The 26,051-nt window shown below is 37.4% G+C and overlaps 1 protein-coding gene across 3 annotated transcripts in view; it reads right to left on the reverse strand.

Annotated features, from left to right (window-relative positions):
* Positions 1 to 612: 612 nt before the first annotated feature.
* Positions 613 to 26,051, reverse strand: part of AIG1 (androgen induced 1) — a 67,661-nt gene continuing 42,222 nt past the window's right edge. For 2 of the 3 annotated variants that reach the window (XM_070932668.1, XM_070932669.1), the window contains 3 exons: positions 14,405 to 14,520; positions 9,710 to 9,873; positions 613 to 5,200 (listed from right to left, as the gene is read on the reverse strand). In XM_070932668.1, the coding sequence (XP_070788769.1) occupies positions 5,163 to 5,200; positions 9,710 to 9,873; positions 14,405 to 14,520 (318 nt within the window). In that variant the 3' untranslated portion in view covers positions 613 to 5,162. Of the gene's footprint in view, positions 5,201 to 6,153; positions 6,271 to 9,709; positions 9,874 to 14,404; positions 14,521 to 26,051 lie in introns of all 3 variants that reach the window. The other variant, XR_011599754.1, reaches the window with a different exon arrangement.

The raw sequence follows: 26,051 nt of genomic DNA on the forward strand, positions 1-26,051 counted from the left end.
AGTCCAAAAATGTGTGATAAGGATCTATGTAGCACTAGATTCTTAAAACAGTAGAGCATTAGGGAAGGAAAAAAGGATTTCTGAAGAAATAATCAGGAACTCTTGTTAATATTTGAAATGTATTAATTTTCTAATCTTTTTGTCTCTGTCTACTTTTTAAAAAGATGCTTTAACATACAATAATAGAGAAGAAAACAAAAAAAAAACCCTATAAAAAAAGAGAATACAGCCCCTACTTTTAAAGACTGATAAATTATTTGGGAATCCAAGTAATCAGTTCTAAGACCTTTATGGATACTATTACCATTGGTGGGTTGCTACCGGTTCACCCTGGATCGGTAGTGGCAGCGGCGAGAGGCTCCACCCACCTGCCTGGACGTTTCTGCGCATGCAGTTCATGCGCAGCAGTGTGTGCAAGCACGCGCGCACCCACAAGCGAACCAGTAGTGATGGGTTTTGAATCCCAACCCTGATTATTACATAAACATCTGCTATGATGGCAAGGTCTTGATTCTTGTTTTAGTCAAAATTCAGTGATACTGATGCTGAACTGTAAAATGAAAATGTAGACATTATCAATATATGAAAAACTTCAATTTAGAAAGCACAAAGTATAGCAAAGATTATTTTATTATGATGGAAGGTCAGTGTCACCCTCAACATAAAATCTTTGACTTGTGTTCATTCTCTGCTTATGGACTGTGCAATGGAAAGATTGGGCAATATTATCCATGTGGTAAAGGTTTAACATTTTAATAAACTGTGTTTTAAAAATATGTGTAAATGACATGATTTCTACTTAAAGTGGTATCCAAACAGACCTTTAAAAAATCTTATCACATTGAACTGAAATTCACAAACAAGATACATTTGCATATATGTGTATTAACCATTTCAATCTTGGCCAATTATTTACAGACTAAACATGACAAGTACAAAGGTTAGTCTTAGCTTGGGAAAGCTCAGCAAAAGAATATGTTTTTGATCCAGATTTTGTTCCTGCTTTTTTGTTGACAAGAAAGCTGCTGTTCATGGAGAGTGGTACTAAATCTAAACCTGTATTACTTTAGCATGTTTGACAGATCAAATCACCATAAATTTTTATACAAATCTTTAGAAGAAGACCCTACAATTATAGACTCGTATCTGGACTGATTTTTGAGATATTTTGTAAGAAAGCATAAGCATCTCTGTAAAGCAGAAAACACTGTTTTGCTACCGAAGTCCAATACTTTCCCCCTTAACATAGAAAATAAGCTATTCTGAACCAGTTTTTAAAATAAGAAAAAGGTCCAGTTTATAAACAAAAATAGATCTATTGAAATTTATATCTAGTTCATTCATAATTCTTTACTTTGTACCAGCTCTTTTGTAATCTTAATACTTAAAATGTTCCCAAGTGATTTGCTATTAAATTTACCGAGATTATAGCTGTAATCTGTTCTTTTGTTGAAGAGGGGGGCACTGGTGGCCACCCTTCCCACTTATCAAGTGGTGGTATTTGTAACTGGCTATTTGTACATCCTTTGGTCAGCTGTGGCATATTAAGGACCTATCCTCACATTATCCTTATCAGCAAAATAAACATGAGACTTCAGGCCAATAATAAGAATTCACACTGTAGTTTCTAGGCATCAGTCACTTCCTTGGAAACAAGAAGTAGGAAGGAAGGAGCGATGTTGCTACAAGAACTCAGAAGATACACTTTGTTAATGAATAAAACAATGAGAATGAGAAATACAGACATAAAGTACCAGCAGCAAAAAAATGAGTTATGTAAGCCTTGCCATATGAACATGCTTGAGTACTATTAACAAAACTGCAGGCATTTATTTTTTATCAAGTTGAATATACATTGTTGACAACGAAGCCTTAATTTACATTGTACCAGTGAAGTGTTATATATCTTCAATTTACAGCATCTGTAAATATTTCCTGATAAATAATATGTGATTCAACTGAGATCTTTCAGCTGTTGTTGCAAATAGTAAATGCAGTCATAAGCCACTTACCAAGGAAAAAGCCCCAATATAGCATTCCAATCTCTTACTTAGACATAAGTAGGTTTACATCATAAATCCCTCAGTTATATGGGAAAAACTGTATTATGGTATAAATTTGGTTACTCCTCATTTTAAAGCTTTTCCATTAACTGAACCAACCCTTCATTTTTGGTACACAAGATGCTCTTCCCATCTTGTTGAGTGTTACCTACTTCTTCTTTCATTTTTGTCTTTAAAAGCATGTATTTCAAAGTTGCCCTTTCTGACTATTTCCTTTTATTTCAGGATGTTTGTTTCAGTACTTTATTAGTTCTTTTCTAGTCCCCCATGAATTTTGTTTAGAGCTATTGTTGCTAAATATTTTTCTAGCTCTAGGAGGTCTAGGAGAATCATTCCAATGATTTACTATAATCTTTTCAGGGGATGCCTTTAGATGAAAAATAATTATTTTGTAATAGGAAGTTCTGTTGGCAAATGTGATGTTTTTTTTTTTTTAATTTGATTTATATGCCGCCCTTCTCCCGAGATTCAGGGAGGCTTACAATGCGTTAAGCAATAGCCTTCATTCTTTTGTATATTTTATACAAAGTCAGCTTATTGCCCCCACAAACCGGGTCCTCATTTCATCTACCTTAGAAAGGATGGAAGGCTGAGTCAACCTTGAGCCTTGGAGAGATTCGAACCAGCAGAAATTGCAGGCAGCTGTGTTAATAACAGGGTGCATTAAACCACTGTTTATCAGAGTTGCCACCACTTTCCTCACTATTGCCACACCAAATTGTATTGGTCTCATCAGAATTTTCCACAAAATTTCCTTGGCAAGTAAAACACATATACAGGTAGTCCATCACTTATGACCACAATCGTGCCCAAAATTTCTATTGCTAAGCGACAGTTGTTAAGTGAATTTTGCCCCATTTTATGACCTTTCTTGCCAGAGTTGTTAAGTGAATCACTGCAGTTGTTAAGTTAGTAACAAGGTTGTTAAGTGAATCTGGCCTTCCCATTGACTTTGCTTGTCAGAAGGCCGCAAAAGGGGATTGCATGACCTTGGGACACTGCAACCGTCATAAATATGAGTCAGTTGCAAGCATCTGAATTTTGATCATGTGACCAGGATGCCATAACAGTCATAAGTGTGAAAAACACTCATAAGTCACTTTTTTCAATGCTGTTAAAACTTTGATCATCATTATGTGAACTGTTGTTGAGGACTACCTGTACTTTCAAATGTTACATTCAAACGTTATACACACACACATGTGCTGCTTGTGTGTTGGAAGCAGCCTGTTTTACAACTGTGAAGTTATTAATACTAATTTGAATCAACATGCAGTTAGAGCAGTCCATTTCAAGGACCATACTTCTGGCACAATTAGAACATTTCGACCGATTATCTAGTGTACAACACTATAAAAGTTGCCTGTTTTTCTCCTGGGATCTTACAGCAGGCTGTTGTGATCTGCCAGCAGCCTGTGGAGCTAGCAGCGGAGTCGGACAGTGAGGCGGCTGGGGAGGAGCATGGGCCAGTCCTGGAGTCTGGGGAAGGCCCAGACGAGGGCTCTGTGTCGGAGACAGAGATGGGGCCAAGGCCATCTGGGAGTGATGTGCGGACTCCGGAGCCTCCAGAGTCGGACATCAGAGAGGCAGAGGAACAGAAGGAGCCTGTTCCTAGTGCGCGCATGCACAGAGCTGCCAGAAGGCAAGAGCAGCTAAAGCAAAAAGGATGACTCAGGAGTAAGACCAGGAGATGATTGGCCCCTCCCAGAAGGCTTAAAAGAGCAGCAAAGGCTCTTGGGCTCTTTGTAGGAAAGCAACGTTGCTAAATCTGTTTTCCAATCAGCATTTCTGAACTTTGTGAGGCTTTGCCAAGAAAGGCCTTTGGCAGGGTGCCAAAGAAGATAAAGGTTTGTGATAAGCCCGAATGACTTTTTCTGAAGGACTTGTTTTGGAATTAATTTGGACTAAGCTGGGAATGAAGTAATTCTCAGATGTTATAATAAAATAGTTTTGTTTGAGAATAATTGTGTCCTGTAATGACTACGTGAGCCTAGGTCACAACAAAGGCCTCCCAAAATTTTTGTACTGTACTGTTCACTTCTCACACTGCCTGCTCAATGCTCCCTCTGTCATTCTGAATCATTTGGGCACCAGAATCAGTACTAATTCAGTTGTTCCCACTAGATGCATCTCCATTCCAGTTTTCTTTGTGTAATATGGATTATAAACCAAGTTATAAATAACTACTATATAGCAGTATCCCATGAGTTATTTTTCATTTAGAAAAAGTTTTAATGAAAAAAAGCCTCAGGAGAATGGACTTTGTCATTTCTTGATATGGTGGAAGCTCATCAAGATACCTGACGCTGACTATAAAAACCTAAATAGAGAAAAACATTTGGCCATTAGGTAACGGGAGAAAGGAATATGTTCTTTATTAATATGCAAGAAATAATATGCATATGTTTCAATTACAAGTGGCTTTTTCAGACGATATAATGATTGGTATCATGAGTTAAACCAACTCCTTGTCTTGAAGAAGTTATATTATTCTTCAATGAATTATTTAAAAAGAGATTCTAAAAAAATTAAGGATGCTCCCTTTTTGTTTTATAACTCAGGGGAATCTTTCATTGATCTTTATTGATTCGTAAATCTTTCACAGACAACCCCCAAACCTGAATGCCCTATGTTTCAGGTACACACCACTGTATCCAGATGTATTGGCAGCAACTCAGAACTCTTTGATTCATAATCAAAAGTCCTGAATTTGTTCAAAGGGGCTTATCCATCCTTTCACAGATGCAGCTTTATGACTTAACCCAAATGATTCAAGTTTGACTTTTCTAATATTTCCAAGTCTAAGACAAAATAGATATTTCTTCATTCTTAAAGCAGTTGCCGGAAAGACCCACACACACTCACACCCTCTCTCTGTATAAATAATGTCATATTCAGCACATGAGGTATACCCATTTCCCAATTCCTCCAATGTTGTAGCAAAGGTATTAAGAAGATTATAAAATCAACATCCCATTTTAAAAAACAAAGTATTTTGAATGCACTGTTAATATAAATGCCTCTTTGAAATTTCTTTTGATGTTATGAGATGCCGTTCATATAACAGCAGGTCTTCTATTTTCTTCTTTTATCCTGTGTTCAGTCTGATTTAGGTTTTCCTTTTCCTTCTTCTATACCTGATCACAACAACAACAACAACAACAACAACAAAAGAACAGCTTTTGAAATGCTTGTGTAAACAAGAATGTGAATATTGTTATTTTTCTTCTGCATAAATTGTTTTTAATTTACTGGTCTTCCCAATAAATGAGAAGAGCTATGTTAGTCTATTGCAGGGGTGTCAAACTCAATTTCATTGAGGGCCGCATCAGGATTGTGTTTGACCTTGGGGGTCTGGGGTAGGTGTGGCCAGGGTGGGCATGGCCACCTTGACATCACTCGTGTCAGGGGTGCCTGTGGTGGCCGAGTGTTCTGCCAGCAAAAATGGGCTCCCGAGCTCCGTTTCTGGCTGCAAAAGCCTCCTACAACCCTCTGCCAGCAAAAATGGAGCTCGGGACAACTGTGTGCAGCCCTCACAAGCTCCGTTTTCGGCTGCAACAGCTTCCTGCAACCCTCTGCCAGCGAAAACAGAGCTTGGGGGACCGCACGCGGGCCTTGAGTTTGATACTCCTGGTCTATGGTAAACAAAAATCAGGAGTAGTCTGATAGTTCATTTTGAGTAACATAGTTTATTAAAAGGCAGAAGTTTTTTAGTTGACTTTATCAAATCAAATTGTTGATCTAAAAAGGTGCCTACCAAGACTCTGATTTTTGAATATTAACAAAACACAAAGGTTCCAACCAAATATTTTTATTGATAAATTTCAATAAAAATATTTCTTTCATATATTAACCTGCATCCCTTGGAAACAGTTTGAGGTACAATAGTAAGACTTAGAATGGTTCGTCTGTGAACAAGCTACATTTTATTCAGATTTTAAAAATTAACAATGTATTTTTCTAAAAAGTAAAAAAAAAGTAATGTTCTTATATCTTATAAAAAGATATATATTTATATCTTATTATATATAACTAACAAACGATAAGTACATTTTCTGCTATTCTTTTAAGTTATAATACTACAACATACTTTTATCAGCAAGGAAACATTCAGCAAATAGTTGATATAGTTAAATCCTTGATCCAAATTGTTCTCCATTTCAGGGCTTCTTGCTAACTCTAGAAATGTTTATTCAGGAGGCTTTCTCTGAAATAAATATGTGTAGAAATGCAGCTATAGTATGAAGCCTAATTCATTTTAATACTGCTATTCTTTCTTTTTACTTTTTTTTGGTATAATTTTATTGAGTTGAAAAATCCCAATAATTATAAAAATGATCATCTAGAGACTGCCATTATTATACCGTAATATGCAAGGAAATGTGACCCTTTCTTTACCCTTTTAATTGCTAGGTGTGGAGAGCTGGCTACCTTAAAATTCTAATAACTATGGGCTCTTTTTAAAGATGTTCATATTCTGGTTTTGATTATCGCAGGCATGCAAGGGAATCTGATAGTAATGAAATACATAATAAGAAAACAATTGAGGTTGGTTAAAACCAATAGTTTAAATACAGTGAGCTGTGTATTACTGACAAACTCAAAACAATCAAATTGCTGTCAAAGGTTTAAGAAAACAAACAACAGCATGGCTCTAAGAGCACATTTTGGCTTTGGCTACTACAGTTGTGCCAATTTCTGGTCTTCTGTTTTCTTTGCTGCTGGAGGAACATTTTCCACTGAGTGGTTTAAATATCCACAATTTTATTTGCCTTTTATAAAAAGGTCATCTAAGCTTTGTTAAAAAATATTTCATTGCGGATGGATCCAGTGTTCGAAATCCTAGCATCCAGGCTTGTGAATCAAATCTGGCCTGGAGAATAGGGCATTTTTATTTTTTATTTTGCTCACGTTAGTGGTTTACTTTGGAAAAACCAACTGCAATTTATTCTGTTCTGGTATTTAAACATAACTCTTGAAAAAGAAAAAAAATGTTCAGATTAAGAATTTCCATTTGTGGAATTCTTATTTTTGTCATCTTGTTTCCTACATCTGGCATGTACACATTGCATTATTTTAAGATATGTTAGGAACTCGCAAACTATTTAAAACACTATCTGACATGTATATTTCTGAATCTTCTTTCTGTGTGATCTGTGTGATCTGCAAGAAGATATTGATGAATATTTTCCCAATATTTTACATCAATCCCCAAAGTTAATACAATTAATACAAAGTTAATACAGTTAATACAAAGTTAATACAGTTAAGCAGTCTCTTCACAGATGCGATTAGGATACCGCTTAACTGAGTGTATTCATGGGTACATTCCAGGGGTGGGTTCTAGATTTTTTTACTACCAGTTCTGTGGGCGTGGCTTATTTTGTGGGTGTGGCTTGATGGTCATGTGACAATTATTTAGGATTTAGCAGAGGTACTGGTATACCAGGCTTTTAACTGCTTGCAGAGCTGTACCGATCTACCCATTTATTTTTTGCAGACACTGGTCTATCCATTTATTTTTGCAAGCACTGATCTACTCATGTATTTTTGCAGGCACTGGTCTACTCATTTGTTTTCTTTTAACACTGATCAGCTGTAGGATGGCCCTTTGAAGCCCCAGGGCAAGAGTTTAAACAGTTTTTTTCCCTCTAGCCATCAGCTGGGACTCAGGAGGCAACAATAGATTGGGGATGGGGCCAAATAAAAGGTAAGAATAACGCAGGGGGTGGGTGGGGGCGTGAGGGGTGGGTGGGGAGGCGAGGGGGGGGGCGGGGGCAGAACTGGTTCAGTGACGTCACTGTGGAGTGCTGCAGGGATCGGTCCTCTCGCCCCTTCTGTTCAACATTTATGTAAAGCCGCTGGGCGAGATCATCCGTGGCTTCGGGGTGAGATACCACCAGTACGCTGATGACACCCAGCTGTACATCTCCACCCCAGGCCACCCCAATGATGCCCTTGAAGTGATGTCCCAGTGCCTGGAGGCTGTGTGGATCTGGATGGGGAGGAACAGGCTCAAGCTCAACCCTTCCAAGACTGAGTGGCTGTGGCTCCCGGCATCCTGATATAGTCAGTTGACTCCATCACTGACTATTGGGGGCGAGTCTTTGGCCCCCACAGAAAGGGCTCGCAATCTGGGAGTCCTCCTGGATATGCAGCTGTCCTTGGAGGAACATCTGACGGCTGTAACCAGGGGGACCTTTTGTCAGGTTTGCCTGATTCGCCAGTTGCAGCCCTTTCTTGATCGGGATTCCCTGTGCACAGTCACTCATGCCCTCGTCACCTCTCGCCTTGACTACTGCAACGCTCTCTACATGGGGCTCCCCTTGAAGAGCACCCGGAGGCTCCAACTGGTCCAGAATGCAGCAGCGCGGGTAGTGACGGGAGCAGCATGGCGCTCCCATGTAACACCACTCCTGCGTGAGCTGCACTGGCTCCCAGTGGTCTTCCGGGTGCGCTTCAAGGTGCTGGTTATCACCTTTAAAGCGCTCCATGGCATCGGGCCTAGCTATCTTCGAGACCGCCTGCTGCTACCGACGACCTCCCATCATCCCGTGCGCTCCCACAGAGAGGGCCTCCTCAGGGTGCCATCAGCCAATCAATGTAGGCTGGTGACACCCAGGGGGAGGGCCTTCTCTGTGGGGGCACCTACCCTCTGGAATCAGTTGCCCCCAGAGATAAGGAGAATCCAAGACCTTAGTGCCTTCCGCCGTGCCCTTAAAACCCACTTTTTCCAGCAAGCCGGGCTGGCTTAAGAAGAAATTTTAAATGTTTTAATTGGTTTGTATTTTTAATTTTGGGCCAAATTTATATATATTTTAATTGTTTTTTAATATTTGTATTTTATGTTTTTTAATTCTGGCTGTACACCGCCCTGAGTCCTCAGGGAGAAGGGCGGTATATAAATTTAAAATAAATAAATAAAAATAAATAAATATCGTAACCGCTACTGGCTTGGGAGAACCGGGCCGAACCGGGAGGAACCCACCACTGGTACATTCATGTCATTTTATTAGCAACAATAGAAATGTTGTTTGCTCCTCTCTTCCTCTTGTATACTTAGACAAATTATTCCCTACTACTTCATGGAAATCTTCTATCAATGATGTTTACCTTCTTAAGCCCAGCAAGATTCTGCCACCTACTGAGAGACTTTGCTACTTCTTTTATAATTACAATCAACCAAAATAAACCAATGTTTGTATTTGCTTTTGAGATCTTCAGAACACACTTAAATGGCTTCATACAGCCTACTCCTATTCTACTTTATGGATGGGATGGGGTGAGTATGACTTTGTTATATTATATATACCCAGGGGATCTGGTTGAGTATTGATCAAACCCAGTAAAAGGGTTAATTCAATAATTAGATTTAGTATTTCGATGAGCATAGCCAGCATCAGTTAAGAAATCAACAAAAAGGGAAAAAGGCTAATCAGGCAGATGCTTTTAGCTACGAGCTAGCATTAAGTACCTCATTTGCTGTCCAATCCTGTTTGTAATAATAATATGTGAAATAATTATCATATTTACATTTAAAGAAATACTGGAGTTACTTTGCAAAAATATTTAAACAGTAATAGTAAAAGTATGACATATAATAAAAGTAACTAAAGTACGATTTTTTATCGCAATCTGATACTCACATTTTTGTGTATCCCATATGCAGTTGTTTAGTATTTCACCCAGCAAGTAAAAGGTATTTATCACTACAGTTACAGTGGCAAAGAAGACAATTTTAGCAGTTGAACCAAGGTAATCCAGAAGAGGATATACCCAAACCCCAGTCACATGATATATCCAACAGACCCTAAGAAAAAACACATACAGAAAATACTATTAATAATGAAGTATTCAATTAAAAACAAAATAAATAATTCACTTGTTTTCCTAAGGGCTCAATCCAATGCACGATTGCTCAGAAACAATTCACACAATGGGGTTTATTCCCAATTAAATTAGTGTAGGATTACAGCCTTCATAGACCCTATCCTGAGTAGGAGACAATGATTCTCTTCCTCCACAGAAGGACCTATAGACCTAACCCACTCTATGCATCAACTGTAATACTGTTTGATTTCCAATCAATATATTTTACATTACTTACAATCAAAGGCAACAAAAAGTGAGATATCTGTAGAACGCAAGGAAGATAATCACAACAGAGATAGGTTTGATTCGTTACCAAAACAAACAAGGAGAAGAACATAAGTTAAGTACAGAACCAATATATATGGCCCAGACACCTCCCTAATACACTGGAATATAAAAAGGGGAAGAGAAACAGCACAATTAAATTTAAAAATTCTGTTTATAGCCACTTTCAATAAAAATAGTTTTAGTCTCCCTATGAAGTTGATTCTTGACAGTCTGACGCATTTTCAAAGTTGTTGTCTATGTTGTGGCCCGCCAGACTCGGACGATGAGGAGGTTGGGGAGGAACTTGGGCCAGTCCTGGAGTCTGGGGAAGGCTCTGATGGATGCTCTGCGTCGGAAGCAGAGATAGAGCCAGGGCTGTCTGACATTTCCCAGCTGCCTTCGGAGTCAGAGTGGGGAAGAACAACAGCTGGGGCCTGTTCCAGATGTGCGTTTGCACAGAGCTGTCAGGAGAGGAGAACAACTGAGGAACAGGGGCCGATTCAGGAAGAAAGGCACACATGGATACTGAATGGCCTCTCCCTGGCTGGGGAAAAAATAGAAGCAAAAGGAGAGTGGTGGTTGCAGGAGACAACAGTTCTTATTTCTTTTAGAAGATTTGCTTATCGTGGTTCTTGCCTCAAAGACTTCTTGCCAGGAATTAATTTACAGCTTTGCGACTGGAAGTTCTCTCCCTGGCATTTATCCAAGGACTGATAAGGTCTGTTATTGCAATTAACCCTTAGAAAGATTATTGCCTGGACTTTTCTGTGTGTGAATGTCATAAATTCACAGTAGTTAAATAAAGAGGGTTTTTTCGGGACAAGGAGTCTGTTTCTTATTTCTGCTAAGGCTGGGTCAGAACAGTCTATATCAGGCCTGTGCAACACTGATATATTCAGATTTGAAGCCCAAAACGTGTGTGTGGGTGCTTGTGTAACACCTGTCTGCAATTCCATAAAGCAGCTGCATTTTTTTCTCAGCACTGAGCACTGAGAAAAGCTATCTGATTTCAGAGAGTGCAAGTGCAAGTATTATGTGTAACTTCCCTCAGGCTCTAAAACCTATTTTTGCCTTTGAAGCCACTGCAGAGATCCATTTCTTTCTATCCATGCATCCATGCTTCATTCAAAAAGGAATGAATGAAATTATTTACATAAGCTCATTAGAATTTCGATAAGTAATCTTTACTTCTTTACTGAAAAAAAGTTAGGAAGCTATAATGAAATAATTCAAGCGACTAAAACAAGATAGACAGATATAGATAGATAGATAGATAGATAGATAGATAGATAGATAGATAGATGGATGGATGGATGGATGGATGGATGGATGGATGGATGGGTGGGTGGGTGGGTGGATGGTAGATTCTATGGATAGAAACAAAATTAGCAATAGCAATAACACTTAGATTTATATACCTCTCCACAGTGCTTTACAGCACTCTCTGAGCAGTTTACACTGTCATCATATTACCCCCAACAATCTGGGTCTTCATTTTATTGACCTTGGAAGGATGAAAAGTTGAGTCAACTTTGAGCCAGTCAGGATCAAACTCCTGGCTGTGGACAGTTACTTGAAATACTGCATTTTAACCACTGCGCCACCACACATAACTTTTTGTCTTTTTTTTTCCTGCTTGATCCCCCCTTTGGTGTAACAGAATCAGTTCACAAAAAGTTCATAATGAGAAAATAAATCTGGAAACCAGCCTGAAGCTGCATAGAATGACCTATTTTTATTATATTTTAGACTACACACCAGTTTGCAATTGGTCAAGGTAGCTCTGTTGTTTAAAAAACAAGTTTGGAATCGCACATTCACAACTTTTGGATTAGACAATACAGATATAAGTGAACAGTGATTCCAAATTTAAGGTGAAACTATGTTCCTTAAATATGGGTTTTTTTGGGGGGGAAATAGTGTGGTGTGTCCCAAAATGCTTTGTATGAGAAACTCTCAGAAAATGTTTCCATCTGTTTCACTACTCCCTAATAAATCAAGATAGATGTGCTAAGCATATTTTCGAAAAAGCATTATTGAAATCAGTAGAAAATTTCTCACCCCTTTAATTGTGCTGTTATCAAGAGAAACTACATCTCTTATCTTAGATGTTACATTTTCCAATAGCAAAAATTGATACTTACCAATTTGTTAAGTTTTACTGCAGAAGCTTTGTATGTGAATATTCTGATTAATAGCACTTATTTTGAAGGGATGAAGGATAGTGGGGCTGAATTCATTTTTTAGAACACTTCTTTAAGATATAGTAATCTTATTCTCTAATTAATATTGTCTCTATGAACAATTTTTCAACAGAATTTGGAATAGATTTCTAGCTGGAAGCAGTATAGGATTAATCCTAGAGCCTTTGAACCCTGTAATCTATATCCTTGAATAAATTGTCACTGTTGCCTTCAAAGCCACATTACAAATAAGTGAAATATCATATTAACAATGAAAAAATAACTGACTTAAATTCTACATCAAATATAAAGACAGAACTATCTATGACTAGCCAGTTAGACCAGCTAAGATCTGCTGTATACAATTAGCCTCACTATCTTTCTCTTCTCTGGAAGAGTGGCATTAGCAATATTCTTGCAATGTCTATGTAGAGAATTGCAAAAGGTAGTGCTGCTGTCATGGAAACATTACCTGATGGCCTCTGTTGACGAGTTCTTTCCTCCTTGAATGCATGCTAACTCAATACTACACAATAATGGCTTGATCAACCTTAGGCATAAAGCTTCCATACAAGATTATTTGTTATTAACTCTAATGAATGCCTTCAACAGTACAATTGTTGTACTGCTTATTATTAGATAAGCAGAATGGAACATGCATTAAAATTCATTTTAGAGTCCCATGCTATAGCCATTTGGTTGAGTCCCTACCACTTTCCGGTCTTATAAAATAACAGGCAATTTAATATTGAATATGCCTGAGGGGAAAAAAGAAATGGTCTGAAATTCTAGTCAAGGTAAGCAAAGAGGAAAAAGGGGAAAAAAAGAATTTAAATGCACATATTTCACTTTTAATATGGGAACACAAAATGAAATTCTTGTTTCTTTGTAAAAGAGAAATCATAGCAATTTAACTTTTGCTTATAGACTAACAACATTTACTAACACTGCAAACTGTTTTCAGATATTCAAAAAACCTACTTTGCTACTGGATTATTCCCTGATTTCTGAAAATAGTCTTGGCCTAAAAAGAAATGCTTTTTGGCAAGTAAGGCAACAAAACCTACATGCTGAAATACTATGGTTTCAGAATCTGAAAGCAGGGGTTATAGCTTTGGAACTAGGAGGGCATATTAGTCTTCTCCAGAACTGATTTAGCTTTGGGTAGAATGGGGCAAAATTGTGATCTTGCATTATTTATACTTCTCCCTGATTCTATAGCTCATCCTTCTTCCAAGGAAGGTTTCCTTCCTTCCTTTCCTTCCTTCCTTCCTTCCTTCCCTTCCCTTCCTTCCACCATTTACAGACCTCAGCAGTTAAGCAACAAAAGGAATTAACAAAAAGTTCCTCAGCCAAACTGTGAAGACCAAAGACGCCCTTTTGCAATCCCCCAATTTGCATCTATTAGCTCGAAACTGGCCAATAAATCTCCTCAGAAACACAGTTTTGCCTCCATATGTCATCTAATTATGTCAGAGATGAAAAATGCAATACTTAATATTCTCATTTAAAAATTAGAAGGGTTTTTTTTTCATCTGTTCTCTGATGATTTCATTTCTTCTGAAAAGCCTTACAAAGGTTACAATTTGTATTTTCCTATTTTAATTAATACAGAAGATCAAAACTTTGGGTTTCTTAATCCTGTTTCAGATTCAGATACCAGCTTGAATTGGGCAATGTTTCATTTGCTTTGAGGTAAAGTGCTCTTCTGCGTAAATCCTCACATTGAGACCCAAGCTAACACTTTTACTTGAATACACTTCACTTTTGTGAAACCGAACGGTAAAAATTGATGAGAGAAATAGAAAAGTTATTTTTAATTGCGTTGGCTGGAAAAAGAGAGGGGCAGAGAACAAATTCCTAAACAATGCCTTATGGAAGGGGGTGGGGGGGGGAAGTCCCTAAAAATATATGCCATATAGTATCAGAAAAACCAGTGTGAAACTTTTTATCAAATCCTGCTTGGTAAGACTGAGATAGCAGTGATTAGATTACACAATGTGAAAATGCATTCCTTACCATAATATGTAGCAAACTGAAATAGTGCACACAGCAATCAGTCCGTAGGTCCTGCTGGGATATTCATGATGGGTCGTTCTCATCTCAATTAATATAAAGGGTAAGACAGTTGTATGCTACAATGAAAGCAAGATAGGAGAAAACAATTCATGCAAGCATTTTCTATAAATTTATTTATTAAGCAATTATTGAATTAGCAATAATAATTAGCTCTCTCAAGAACATTGCAATGGTCCCGTTAGTTCCAGCTATTCATTTTATTTATTGTTTACCCTTGGTTTTTTTTTTGTTTTTTTTAATTTGATTTATATGCCGCCCTTCTCCGGAGACTCAGGGCGGCTTACAATGCGTTAAGCCTTCATTCTTTTGTATATTTTATACAAAGTCAGCTTATTGCCCCCACAAACTGGGTCCTCATTTCACCTACCTTAGAAAGGATGGAAGGCTGAGTCAACCTTGAGCCTTGGAGAGATTCGAACCAGCAGAAATTGCAGGCAGCTGTGTTAATAACAGGGTGCACTAAACCCCTGTGCTATCAAGGCTCTTGTTCAACTTCCTTCAACCTAGCCAAGCATTCTTCTATTCCATTATCTATTCCCATCAACTTTTCAAAGTATATAAATTTTTACATGCTGATCATTTGGCCTTCTTGAAACTAATTACTATAACTTCTTTTTCTTGCTCTTTCTCAATGTCCAGCTTTCTGCAACCATAGGCTGCAGTTAAGTGACTTTTTAGAAATAACACCTGTTATTTAATATAATAGAATTGCTCACCAGCTCTTAAAAGTGCTGGTGGTAACAATGCAATAAGTAACATAAACTGAAGAACAATTATGTTTCTATTTTATATACACTGCTTCATAATCACTACTTTTTTTTGTAAAGACTGAGCCTAAACAGAATGTTAAGTTTCATGGTGTGATTTGTTAACTATTATATACAGGAGCATTAAGTTTTAAGTGATGTTTAGAGTCACAGTTGGCAACCAAATAAAAATCAGTATAAATACAGATTCAGTTGCAAGAATTGTAGTATGAAGTAGCAGTAGAAACAAACTTACTGGAAAAGAAAGATAGTAAACAAGAAACAAAGGGTTACTGTTGTCCCGTGCATAATAATAATAATAATAATAATAATTTTATTTCTATACCGCCCTTCTCCCGAAGGACTCAGGGCGGTGTACAGCCTGTTTAAAAAACACAAACAAAACAACAATATAAAATTTAAAATAATTAAATAAAGTGGCTCAGATTTAAAACCCCAATAAATTTAAATATCCCAATTTAAAAGCTATTGTGTTGTTAGTCCGGCCTGGCGGAATAATAGGGTCTTCAGTGCGCAGCGAAACGCCCGGAGATCGGAGATCTTACGAATTTCCGGGGGCAGTTCGTTCCACAGGGATGGGGCTCCCACAGAGAAGGCCCTCCCCCTGGGCGCCGCCAGTCGACATAACTTGGTTGACGGCACCCTGAGGAGACCCTCTCTGTGGGAACGGACTGGTCGGTGGGAGGCTATTGGTGGCAGGAGACGGTCTCGGAGGTACCCGGGTCCTATGCCATGGAGTGCTTTAAAGGTGGTAACTAACACCTTGAATCGCACCCGGAAGACCACTGGGAGCCAGTGCAGCTCGCGCAGGAGGGGTGTCACATGGGCACAATGAGTTGCGCCCATAACCACCCGCGCGGCAGCATTCTGGACCAGTTGGAGCCTCCGAGTGCTCTTCAAGGGGAGCCCCATGTAGAGAGCATTACAATAGTCCAACCGGGAAGTAACAAGGGCATGAGTGACCGTGCGTAGGGCGTCCCGATCCAGAAAGGGCTGCAACTGGTGAATCAGGCGAACCTGATAAAAGGCCCCCCTGGCCATAAGAATCTTACGTAGACATTCGAGTAAATTAAGCATATATGGGATCAGAGGAAAAATGTTCTCTGGTTCATTGGTAGCTGATTAAAAAAAACCAAGACGCAGGTGGTAAATATCAATGGGTATTACGACAACCCTGCCCCCCCCCACCCCCAATTGCTCAGTGAAAACACATAAACTGGAGTGTTGAGCAGTTACAAGTTTCACATTGAGGATTAACAAGGATTTAAAATAATATTGCCAATATAATTTTTAACAAATCTTATGGTGTGAGCACACTTGAAATATTGTGTGAAAAATGTTACTTGTAGAGGTAAAAGTTGCAGAAAAACATCAAAATGTTTTCTCTATGATGAATGACAATATTTGTAGTTTTATAGTTTAAGGAAAAAAAGGTGAGAATATGGCAGAAGTGTATAAAAACAATGTGCATCTGGAGAAAATGAATAGACACATATATACCTTTCTCATATAATACTAAAATCCAAAATCTTTCTAATTAGCTAATGATAGATATTCAGAACAGAAGTATTTTTCTCATTGGACACAGTTAATGTGATTTGTCAAACAAAGAGATCATTACAGGCAGTATTTGGATGGGAGAAAAGATGGTAGGACATACTCATAAAGGATAAAGCTATCTACAGATATCACTGATGTCTGTATATCTTTAATAATAATTATACAAATACTTGTTTCTAATGAGAATGTTAAATACATTTAATTTCTATGTATGCTTCCAGAAATCCGTAAATTAAGTGTTTACGATTAGAATAGAAGAGTTGGAAGGGACCTTAGAGGTCTTCTAGTCCAACCTCCTGCTTAGGCAGGAAATCCGACACCACTTTAAACAAATGGTTATCTAACATATTCTTAAAAACTTCCAGTGTTGGAGCATTTACAACTTCTGGAGGCAAGTTGTTCCACTGATTAATTGTTCTAACTGTCAGGAAATCTTTAGTTCTAAGTTGCTTCTCTCCTTGATTAGTTTCCACCCATTGCTTCTTGTTCTACCCTCAGGTGCTTTGGAGAATAGTTTGACTCCCTCTTCTTTGTGGCAATTCCTGAGATATCGGAACACTGCTATCATGTCACCCCTAGTCCTTCTTTTCATAACACTAGACATATCCAGTTCCAGCAACCATTCTTTATATGTTTTATCCTCAAGTTCCCTAATCATCTTTATTGCTCTTCTCTGCACTCTTTCTAGAGAATCAACATCTTTTTTACATTGTGGCGACCAAAATTGGATGCAGTATTCCAAGTGTGGCCTTACCAAGGCATTATAAAATGGTCTTAACACTTCACATGATCATGATTCTATCCCTTTGTTTATGCAGCTTAGAACTGTGTTGGCTTTTTTGGCAGCTGCAGCACACTGCTGGCTCATATTTAAGTGATTGTCCACTACGACTCCAAGATCCCTCTCACAGTCACCACTATTGATCAAGGTACCACATATACTGTACCTGTGCATTTTGTTTTTCTTGCCTAAATGTAGAACCATACTTTTTTCACCATTGAATTTCATTTTGTTGGATAGCACCCAATGTTCAAGTCTGTCAAGATCCTTCTGTATCTTAAGCCTATCTTCCAGAGTGTTGGCTATTCCTGTTAGCTTGGTGTCGCCTGCAAATTTGATGAGTTCCCCATCAATCCCCTCATCCAAATCATTGATGAATATCAATGGGCCTAAAACAGATGCAGTTCCATTGAGGACTACACATTGAGTGCGGTTGGTCAGCCAGTTACGAATCCATCTGGTGGTGCTGTCTAACCCACATTTTTCTATTTTATCAAGTAGTAGGTTATGATCTACTTTGTCAAATGCCTTACTGAAGTCCAAGTAAATTATATTGACAGCATATAATGGTCCATTATTATAGATTCATGCAGTATAAGCTATAAAATATTTTGCTGAGTTATTTTGCTTGATTGGAAAGTCATTATTCTTTTGTTATTTCTACTAACAAAATTTCCATTCTTCTAAACAGCTCTTGTTACTAATATATCAAAATGGAACAGGTCTAGAATCCATTCATAACAATTTTATTTAGATGTCCTTTTCTAATTGATACATAATGATATAATTTAGAATGCTGTATATAATTCCTAATGCTATCCGAGCTGCTACACTAGATGGGTAAGCAGAGAATGAACAGTTCACAATTCATTTACTTTCACTTCCTATACTTACATCAGCTGATAACCAAATATTGTAGTAATCAACAGCAGACCAACTATAGGTTAGTCTGCTTCAGAGTGAGATATGAAAGTTTGATTAGGAGCAGCAGGAAGAAATCCTATTTGTGTCTTTCTGTAATAGATACAATTATCAGTACAAAATTCAAATTCCACACTGTAAAGTAGGTAGTCTGCTTAAAACAAACCTCTGAAAGAGAACTTTGTTAAATATAAATACATTCCCTCAGAATGGACTTCGATCACACAGAAGTATCCATCCTGGTGGACCACCACTTAAGTATGAGCCAGTGGTGTGCTGCAGCTACTAAAATTGCCAATGCAGTCCTAGGATGCATCAACAAAGGGATAGCAACAATATCCCAAGAAGTGATAATACCCCTCTATACTGTACTGGTGAGGCTACACTTGGAATACCAAGTCCAGTTCTGATTGACACAATACGAAAAAGATGCTGAGGCCCTAGAAAGAGTGCAAAGAAGAGCAACAAAGACGATAAGGGTTTAGGAAGCTAAATCGTATGATGAATGGTTAAGAGAATTAGAATATCTAGCCTATCACAGGGAAAGCTTAAGGGCAACACGATAGCAGTCTTCCAATATTTCACAGGCTGTCAGAGAAGAGGAGTCAACCTATATTCCAAAGCACCTGAGGGCAGGACAAGAAGTAATGGGTGAAAGATCATTAAAGAGAGATCCAACCTATAACTAGGAAGAAATTTCCTGTTAGTGAAAACAATTAATTAATTGAACGATTGTATGGGTGCTCCATCACTGGAGATTTTCAAGAAGAGGTTGGACAACTATTTGTTCAAAATGGTATAACGTCTCCTGCTTCAGCAGAGGGTTGAATTAGAAGACATCCAAGGTCCCTTTTAATTCTATTCTTTATTGACTTTCTGGACACCTCCTACAGGCATTCCTGTCCTCATCCTTTGTCAATGTTCAGCAACTTCTCAACCCTCATGCTTTCCACTGCCTGCCCCAAGATCAAGCATATGTCCAGGAACCAGCATATCCTCCAAAATAGCCAAGTTTTGACTTTTATAATGGTGCATGCTGCAAATTGTTTTCAATACTTAACGGAAGTTTAAATGGGGAAAAGTATAAACAAATGTCATCAACCAGAATACCTGCCTTCCAGATCTCAAGATAAATTATATTATAAGTTGCCACACTTTGTTCAACTCTCATCCAATCCCTAGAAGGCTTCAGGTGTTCCATGTTTCAATTTCTAAAATTGAAACATGGAACACCTACCATTTATTTTATAAGCTATCAAATGAAACAGAAATGTCAGAGTAGAAAAAGAATGAAAAATGGAAAGTTTAGTGCTTAATAAAGAGCCATTCCGGTGGTTCTCTTCTTAACTTCAGAATAACTATGATGGAAAATGCAAGCAGGAGTGGACTTCTCCTTGCTACTTGCTAGCTGGCTGTCCACTATGGACAGATGTTCCCTTGCAAGACTAGCTATTCCTTCAATCTGAACTTGTTTCATGATATGTTTTTGTTCTTGTTTTGTTACAGCATCTTTATTCTAGAAAGCAACCATTTTATTAAGTTAAATGAATGCTATTGTAGCTCATAAGTAAAAAACATGCAATTACCAATATATGCAATAAAACCTGCAACAGAGACGTTATTATATCTATGTGCTGAACTTTTAAAAGCTAAATTATTTTTGACTTATGAATGTGGTTAGAATACTGCCTCATGCAAACAGTATTAAGTTAATGCTAGATGAAGCTACACTGCCAAGCATGCACCAGTATAATTAATCAAATATATTGCCTCCAAGAGGTTATCGATTTCTGGTCATGACACATTTTCCTTATGAGGTGGCGCAGTGTTGGTGCCTCAAATGTGCTGGCATGCATTTTTCAGTGACTAAGCCTTAATCCATCTTCCTGGCTCCTTGCCACTGACGCACTGACATCTGCAACTACTCATGTCTGACAGTCTCATGCATGAACTACGTGGCTTCAGTTTTGGACAAAATTAATACAGGAGTTTTTCAGTATGCTCTGAGCATAATCAAAAGCAGATAAGTAAGGGGACCAATTTTCAGAGGATAACATACCTATTACAAATATCATTATGTAAAATTATATATATACTATAAGATTGCAGCAACATGAAGTATATTCATTCAAAGAATTAAATGTTAAATAATATTTTATACAGTGCTAATTATTAATTATTATTTAGCATTTTATGAGAACATGACAGAAGAGACCTAAACATATGCAATGCTATATAATATACGCGCAGAATCGCAAGCCTGGGACAGTATGTTAAACAAACCACAATAAAAACATTAATGTTGTGTTATTAACATTAATAATTCCCTTCCCCATGTTCCATATTGGTAGGTTATTTTATATATAGTATACTGTAATACACATATCATGCATCACTTATACATATAGTACATAAGATATATAAAAAAAACCCAACATTTTTGTAAAGCTCCCCAAAATGCCATGTACCCATTGTCCAATGCTCATTTCTAAGTAGTTCTCCTATGAAACAAAGAAAAGGATTATTATTTTTTATTTGACAGATGAAGATTCCAGAGAAGAACAGATGGGCAGTCAAGCACCATGCCAATGACTAGCATGACAACCAGTCATTTCAATGGAATGCTTTCTACATGTTATTGTCAAAGCATACTTCTGAAACAGTATCAGTCCAACCACAATCCCAAATGGATTTATAAGCATTTCCAATTTATCTAGTACCATTACATTACTGGGGTAAATTTTGACCAACTATTAGAAAAACTACCTAAGCGAAATGGCAGAATAGGCACTAGAACCAATGATCAGAAAGTGTTTGGTTCCCTTTCATTAGAGGTTTTCATGTAAGGATTGGAAAATTGTATATTGGAGTTGCTTTAATCTGGATGCCCGCAGTGAACAAGGGGATGGATTTGATATCTAAATAGCACATTTCAACTTTATGGTGCTATAATGCTAAATAAAAATTTGAAAGATAATTTCATCCTTTAGTAGTACACAAATTCTCAAATGATGACCATTTTTTGACAGCTAGAACTTTTAAAAAAACTTCTGGATGAAAGCTTTATCATGTGTCTTCAGTTCATTCTTTGATGCATCAATAGGGTGTTGGCCGTGCTAACTATTATTTTTTATATACATTCATTTGGATTGTATACCAAAAAATGTTTTTCTGGGTTTCCATTATCTTTGAAGACTACTGAGAATAATTCTGCCTCTTTTTCTCAATCCTATCAACATTTTACAAAACAAAGAACTTTGCCAAATGTTTTAACATTGCTCATAATATGAGACACTTGGGAGATATTTGTGAAGGCTTAAATTAAATGTTTTCCAATAACAACATGAATAATAATGATTATCTTGGCAGAGCCTATGCAATTTAGTATAAGAATTTGGTCCAAAAATGGTTTAGGATCCCAGTTACTGTAGGATGGTAGAATAGCGTTTGAACTTAACAAAAGATCCAAATAATAAATTTTCTTCAGTTGCATTCATTTTTATTAATTTGGTACTAAGGGGAAGGAAGATATTAGTTTCTGGTTCTACTACAGAAAAAAAAGTATATATCTGCTGGAAATATAACTCATAAACATAATCAATCTGTCAACTTGCAAAGCTTTCAAGTTGCCATGAGCAGGAGGGAGGGAGAACTGAAGTGAACTTGACACAATCTACATTCATTTTTGGCCATAAACAACTACTTCAATTATTGTTAAAGATACATTGACTTACACTGACATGTATACAGCAGGCTTTGTACAGAAAAGTGTTATATTAAACATGATGGAGTGATGTTAATATTTGCTTATCACAGAAATCTCATTGGGGCTCACTTTAGCTTTGTACTTGTTTGATTTATTATTATTGTGTTTTTACGATTATAATAGATTTAGCTATTATGATATTTCACTTTAATTTAGGCAATTGTTATTCATTATATGTACTGTTGGGCCTGCTATATTTTCATGTACAGAAAGCAATTAAACAGAAAGCAATTAAATTAAAAAAGTGAATCTGAGAATTAGCCTTCATTATGAACTAATACGTTTAGCGACAAAAGCAAATTATTAGATTAAATAGTTAGGCAACCTATGAACTGGATATCAAACAAAGTAGATATTTTTTATTCTTTAAGTACCCTTGCATATTTTCATAAAATTGATATTTATTTTGTATTTAAAAACAACTGTTATCATTTAATTCCATGCAGGGACAAAAAGGCAGAAAGATAACAGTTGTGAGATTGTGGTCAGTCCACTCTAGAATGTCATGAAGAGACCTCTGCCACTCCCAAAATGGCATCTACTTCCAGGATGTCATCATGCCCCTCTGGATATGAAGGCTGTATGTAGATCAATCAGTTCTCCTTCCCAAAAGTGATCTTCAGAAAAGGTAAGTGAAGAGAGGCAAAGGGGGGGGGAGGAGGAGGTTCAAAGATGTGGGACCCAGTGGGGCAGGAAGCAGGCCCAAGACCTGTGGGGACCCAGCTGGGTGGAAGATGGGTCCAAAGGACTTGGCTGAGTGGAATGGGAGTAGGACCACAGCAGCAGCCCTGTAGTCAGTCATAAATGCAGGCGGATTGCCAAGGCTCTGAATTTTGTTCACATAACTGCAGGGGTGGTGCAGCACCTGCAAACTTCAGGTACAGGTCAGGTAAATCTCTTTGTTCAGAATCATTGCAATTTTTAACAGTTACTTAATGAATGGGCTGTTTAAATACTAGTTTTCTTTTTAACTAGTATTGTGTCACAAATGTCAACTTAGATCCCCTCACATCTACACATGTACAGAACCACTTAAACATATTTATTGTAAAAAGCAACCACAAATTTAATGTAGTGTAACAATATTTACAATACCTTCCAAAGAAGTTCCTGGAATGATTTGCGCATAGAAGCTAATTCAACCAAATGTGGAAATTGTCAATACAAGTTATACTCCTATGCTGTGAGTTTACAAAGGCTTAAACGTATTTTTAGTTACTCCCAAAATCATCTTAACCTTGATTTGGCAGAGAGTTTTGGTTCATCAAGGCAAAATCCTGATTTAGAGTTTTTGATTGTTGTTTGTTATGAATACTTCTTAATTGCCAATTGAAAATTTTATACTCCAGATAAACATCAAGTCTTCTTGGTCACTCTTGTGCAACCAGCCTAAATTACACAATATGTATTCTAATATGAAAATACCACCTGTTAAATAGAAACTTAATATGCTTAGTAATAAGGCTTTTGGCTTCAGGTGCATACACTGATGCAAACTAATCTAGGAGCATGTATTGTTACTTCTGCCAGAATGATATTCTATTCCTTTAATAACTATCACTGCCAAATAGGAACAGTGTTAAAATTAGCAAACTCATATAAGAGAATCAGAATGGGCGAAAACACTTACTTGTGTTTACAAAAATCATAGAGTCAGAAAATGCCATTTAAGGGATAAAGTCCAACCCCCTGCCCAGCCTCTCCTTGAACATATCCAGCAAAGAAGATTCTACAATCTTTATTTCACTGACAAACTGTTGTTACCATTAGGAAGCTTTTTCTAACATTCAAGTGGCCTTTGGCAAGGCTAATGCAGCATTGTCCTTGCTGACCTTTTCTGCTGACATTTCTTGCATTCAATAAATTCTGAATGAAGCTACTAAAATAAATTTATTGTCTATTGTCTACTGACCATATTAACCCCATTCCCAAGGCTGTCCATTTGCACATAAAATATGATAGATTTCACTGAAAAACAGCCATAACAATAAAACTTTTTCATATTCTTCCAATTCAGCTTCCTCAATATATATTTTGCATAAAGACTGAATAAATAGGAGAGTAATACAGCCTTGTTTCCCTCCTTTGCCAAACTGTTTTGCTGTGTTCCTCCTGGATTATGACTTCCTGATTTATGCATGGATATTACATGAGAACAGTGAGTTGTTCTGAAATTCCGATTTTCCTAAGCACATTCCACAATTTGAAATGGTCAGAACAATCAAAAGTTATTCTATAATCAATGAAACACATACTGACTTCTTTCTTATATTATTTTTTTCCCAATTATCCAGTAATTATCCAGTATCCAGTAAGCATCAACAATAAAGTTGCCTCTTCCTTGGCTTTTTCTAAAACCAGCTTTAATACCTGGCATTTCTCTTTCTATGTAAGCCTATAATCTATATTTAATGGTTCTATGCATTATTTTGCTAGCATGTGTAATTAAGGAAATTGTGTGAGTTTACATACTGTGTTAAATCTCCTTTTTTGGTGTATATATAGACTTCTTCCAGTTCATCGAGCACTGTTGCATTCTCCACATTTACTGCCATAGTTTAGTAACAATTTTTAATGATACTTCTTCTGTTGCTTGCTTTCTGTATGTATTCCATCTGTTTCTGCAATTTTCAGATTTGGTAATGATTAGAGTATTGATCTAACTTTATCTTTTAATACTAAATAAGTAAGGAATATCTTCTAGAATCAACTATTTTAGTCTACTTTATCATACCTTCCCTAACTTGTTTTTCTGTTTCAAATTTCAATCAAAATTATAGCAATCATTATATTTTATCATTTTAGCAATCATATGTTCATCATTTGTATACAATTCTGTTTCAAAATCAATTTTACAATGTTCAACACTGTACGTTGTTTATCTACTTTAAATCTTTCTGATAACTGTCATAAGAAAATCATTAGCTATGCCAGTGGTCCCCAACCTTTTTATCGCCGCGGCCCGCTGAGCGCGCGCAGGGGTGGGGGCACGGCCCAGGAGCTTTTGCGCACGGCCCATTGCGCACGGCCCAGGAGCTTTTGCGCACGGCCCAGGAGCCTTTGCGCTGCAGCGTTTATGTCCCCCGGCCGCTGCATGGCCCGGTGCCAGGTACTCCACGGCCCGGCACCGGTCCGCGGACCGGGGGTTGGGGACCACTGAGCTATGCCATCAGTTGCTCTCTTGATGTTATTTTACATTCCCTTTGACAGAATTCTAGCATCTTGTGATATTAACCATCTGTGTTTGCCCATTATTCCATATTCTCAGTATAATACATTTACCATAATGATTTCTGAAATCTATATTAACCTTGAATTTATTGTACCACAAATTTGTGGTATATCCATGCCAATCAAATCTCAGGTCATATCCTTCTATCTCTGAAAGTCTTCTATTTCTCAGCAATATCCACTCTTATTCAAACCAAAAAACAAGCTATAAAATACAATTTCAAATCAGGTAAATCCAATATTCCACTTTCCTTGTTTTGAACCGTGTAACACAGAGTGTTACTAAATTGGTTTATACTTGTGATGAAGTTCGGAAATGTTCTTTATATATTTCTTTTATCTTTATTACATTCTTTGTTTTTTTTCTTTCTTCTGTTCTTTTTTCTTGTACTTTTTAATCTTTCTATTGTTTTTTCTTTCTTTAGTTTGTATTGGATCAGGGGTGTCAAACTCACATCATCACAGCGGTGTCACGTGATGTATTACAACTTTTCTCCTCTTTGCTAAACTGGGTATGGGCATGGCCAGCGTATGACCCATCCGGCCTGTGGGCTGCAAGTT

The sequence above is a fragment of the Pituophis catenifer genome, unplaced genomic scaffold, assembly GCF_029215685.1.
Source record: "Pituophis catenifer annectens isolate HBS135680 unplaced genomic scaffold, rPitCat1.0.hap2 SCAF_1, whole genome shotgun sequence".
Lineage (NCBI taxonomy): Eukaryota > Metazoa > Chordata > Lepidosauria > Squamata > Colubridae > Pituophis > Pituophis catenifer.